The 2,327-nt window shown below is 36.5% G+C and overlaps 1 protein-coding gene across 2 annotated transcripts; it reads right to left on the reverse strand.

The window, feature by feature from the left end:
• Window positions 1-230: 230 nt before the first annotated feature.
• LOC109208800 (calcium uniporter protein 6, mitochondrial-like) lies at window positions 231-2,087 on the reverse strand. 2 transcript variants are annotated; one of them, XM_019371951.1, is made up of 3 exons: window positions 1,492-2,087; window positions 862-984; window positions 603-694 (listed from the first exon to the last, which is right to left on the reverse strand). In XM_019371951.1, the coding sequence occupies exons 1-3, from the start codon at window positions 1,894-1,896 to the stop codon at window positions 623-625; spliced, it is 600 nt and encodes a 199-aa protein (XP_019227496.1). In that variant the 5' UTR covers window positions 1,897-2,087; the 3' UTR covers window positions 603-622. The 2 variants fall into 2 exon arrangements, with proteins under 2 accessions (XP_019227495.1, XP_019227496.1); XM_019371950.1 differs by having other exon boundaries at window positions 231-984; window positions 1,492-2,083.
• Window positions 2,088-2,327: the final 240 nt, after the last annotated feature.

Consider the following 2,327-nt stretch of genomic DNA (forward strand, 5'->3'; position numbering starts at 1 on the left):
TCTTACATATTTGATACCTTCTCCTACAGAAAGGTAATAATCCGAACTCCGTTAGTCATTTCATCATATTACTAGTTGTCAATTAATAAAAGAGTAAATTTAGCTAACCCTCTTATCCCACCAACAAAGAATCTAGTATAAGAAGCATTTATGCAAGCACGAGTATATTATTTGCAATCTTCTCCCAATTTTTCGATATTACGAGCTACATTATCACTAGTGGAACAACAAAAATTGAAAATCGAATGTATAACATCAGACTCTACATACAATTTCAAGATAACAAGCTAACATATGAGATTTGTAAGGTTAATGGAAATATGATGGTCAAGAATTACTTCTTTCTAAGTCTACCTTGAAGGAAGATGTTGAAGAATACATGCCCATTTGTACAGCTCTAAGAAAAATTTTCTTCTAAAAAGGTATTTGGTTGGTTACTATTTTCTGAATTCCCCCAAAAAAGATTTCACTTCTCTTCCAAAACAATCTGGTTTGCCTTCAGTGACCATGTAAAAGATCTTCCGGTTGCAGTTGTATCCCTAAGCGATGTTTGAGCGATGCTTGTCCATTGAGGGGTAATTTGCATTTCCTTTGCAACTCCACAAACCTCTGAATATCAAAATTATTCTTTTTGATGAGCTTCCTCTGCCTTGCAAGGAAAAGCCTCTTCAACAAATCTTGATATGTTGGGTCTCTAGAAGTAATGAGGAAGTAAAAATATCCGAGTATTAAACCAGTACTAGTAGTGAAAAATGTAATTGGTTCCATTACATCCCAAGAGAATTCCCAGAAGGTAAGGCGGAAGAAGAGCCCAATCTGTAAAATACCAGCCCCCAATCCAGTCCACAAAATGCGACGCACCTGCTTATGTGCAACCTCATCAATTTTATCCTTCTTCTCCAGCAGATTCTTTAGCTCATCTTTTGTAGGATCATCTTCAGGTAGAAGTGCTAGAGGCACTGCCCTTCTTATTTCATCAACTACCTGGACATATATATAAACTAACTAAGTATTAGTCAAATGTATACTACATTTTTCTGCAAATTATAATAACCAAGAGTACTCTAACTAAGAAGAGTTCTCTAAATTCTTTCTAAGTGACCAAGTTTGAGAAATCAAGCTTCCCAGATCCGCCAACCACCGCCTCCCCTTTCAATCAAACGCCAAATGTTCGCGCAAAAGACTACTTTCCATGGTAACTCTGCTCAAAATATCTCCCTTTTCATGATTTAACAGATAGAAGATACATTAAATCATAAATCATATACAAGGCAATCAAACCCCTTTTCCCACTATCCCACATACAAAAAAAGAATGAAAATACATTCATACATATCGTATCTTTCGTCCTTAATCAGATGTCTCATCCATTGAAGTCTCATTTGGTAGGGAGCATTTTATCTTCGAATTAGTCGGGTTCCAACCGACTCCGTGTGGGCAAAAAAGAAAATCTATATATTAAGAAGGGGTGAAATTAAAAGAGAAAAATACCTTATTAGGGTGAAGATAAACTTTATCTCTGAAAAGCCAAATTACCCCAGCCTCATCAAGCACTTTTGCAAAAGCCACAGCCTGGCCTTGTGTTTTCGCCAAACCAATATTCTCACACACTCTCAGTAACTCCGAATACCCAATAACCTCTTTACTCTCCATCCCTAACCTCGTCTTCAGCTCCTCCACATTCACCAATCTCATCAATCTCTTTGCTTCCTCTTGACTAATTAATCCTCCATTCCCATTCTTCTTTTCTCCTCCCGAACTGAAATAATACCCACCCATAATCCGGCTCGACTCGTTAAACCATCCATGTTGATTAATTAATCCTCTATTCTTGTTTGCCCTAATTGCAGCTGATGTAACCGTCCGTTTCAACAAATAACATGAAGTTTTCCACATGGTTTCAAGTTTTTGCTTTGCTATAATTTGTTTACAACAGTTTTAACGTGTACGGAGAAATACAAAAAGAATCAGGAGAACAGTTACGGCTACGAGAATGACGGACTGCTAGAAAAACCGTTTAAAGGGAGTCCATGAACGGCCCCCTAAAACAGAGTTGAATGACAAGTGGCGAGTTATTATAGTAGCAACCATTGGACGCGGAATATTACACCTGCCCTTCTTTAAGCTTTATAAAATTAACATTTTCATTTTAAATATACATACTACTGCACTCAATTATGGATATCGCTGATGCGTGGGGTATCACTTTTTACCAGGTTAATAAAAAAAAATTAAACAACGTATAGTGTAAAAAAATATATCTTTACTTAACAGAGATGAAATATCAGTTATTTTTATCATTTTGTTATTATTCCCTCCGTCTCATC

Source organism: Nicotiana attenuata, unplaced genomic scaffold, assembly GCF_001879085.1.
Source record: "Nicotiana attenuata strain UT unplaced genomic scaffold, NIATTr2, whole genome shotgun sequence".
NCBI classification, from domain to species: Eukaryota; Viridiplantae; Streptophyta; class Magnoliopsida; order Solanales; family Solanaceae; genus Nicotiana; species Nicotiana attenuata.

Excerpts from the sequence above, each read along its gene's own strand:
- LOC109208800 (XM_019371950.1), bottom strand. The coding sequence starts at position 1,896 with ATGTGGAAAACTTCATGTTATTTGTTGAAACGGACGGTTACATCAGCT. Across the intron at positions 985-1,491 it reads TTTATCTTCACCCTAATAAG|GTAGTTGATGAAATAAGAAG; the intron begins GTATTTTTCTCT and ends ATATATGTCCAG.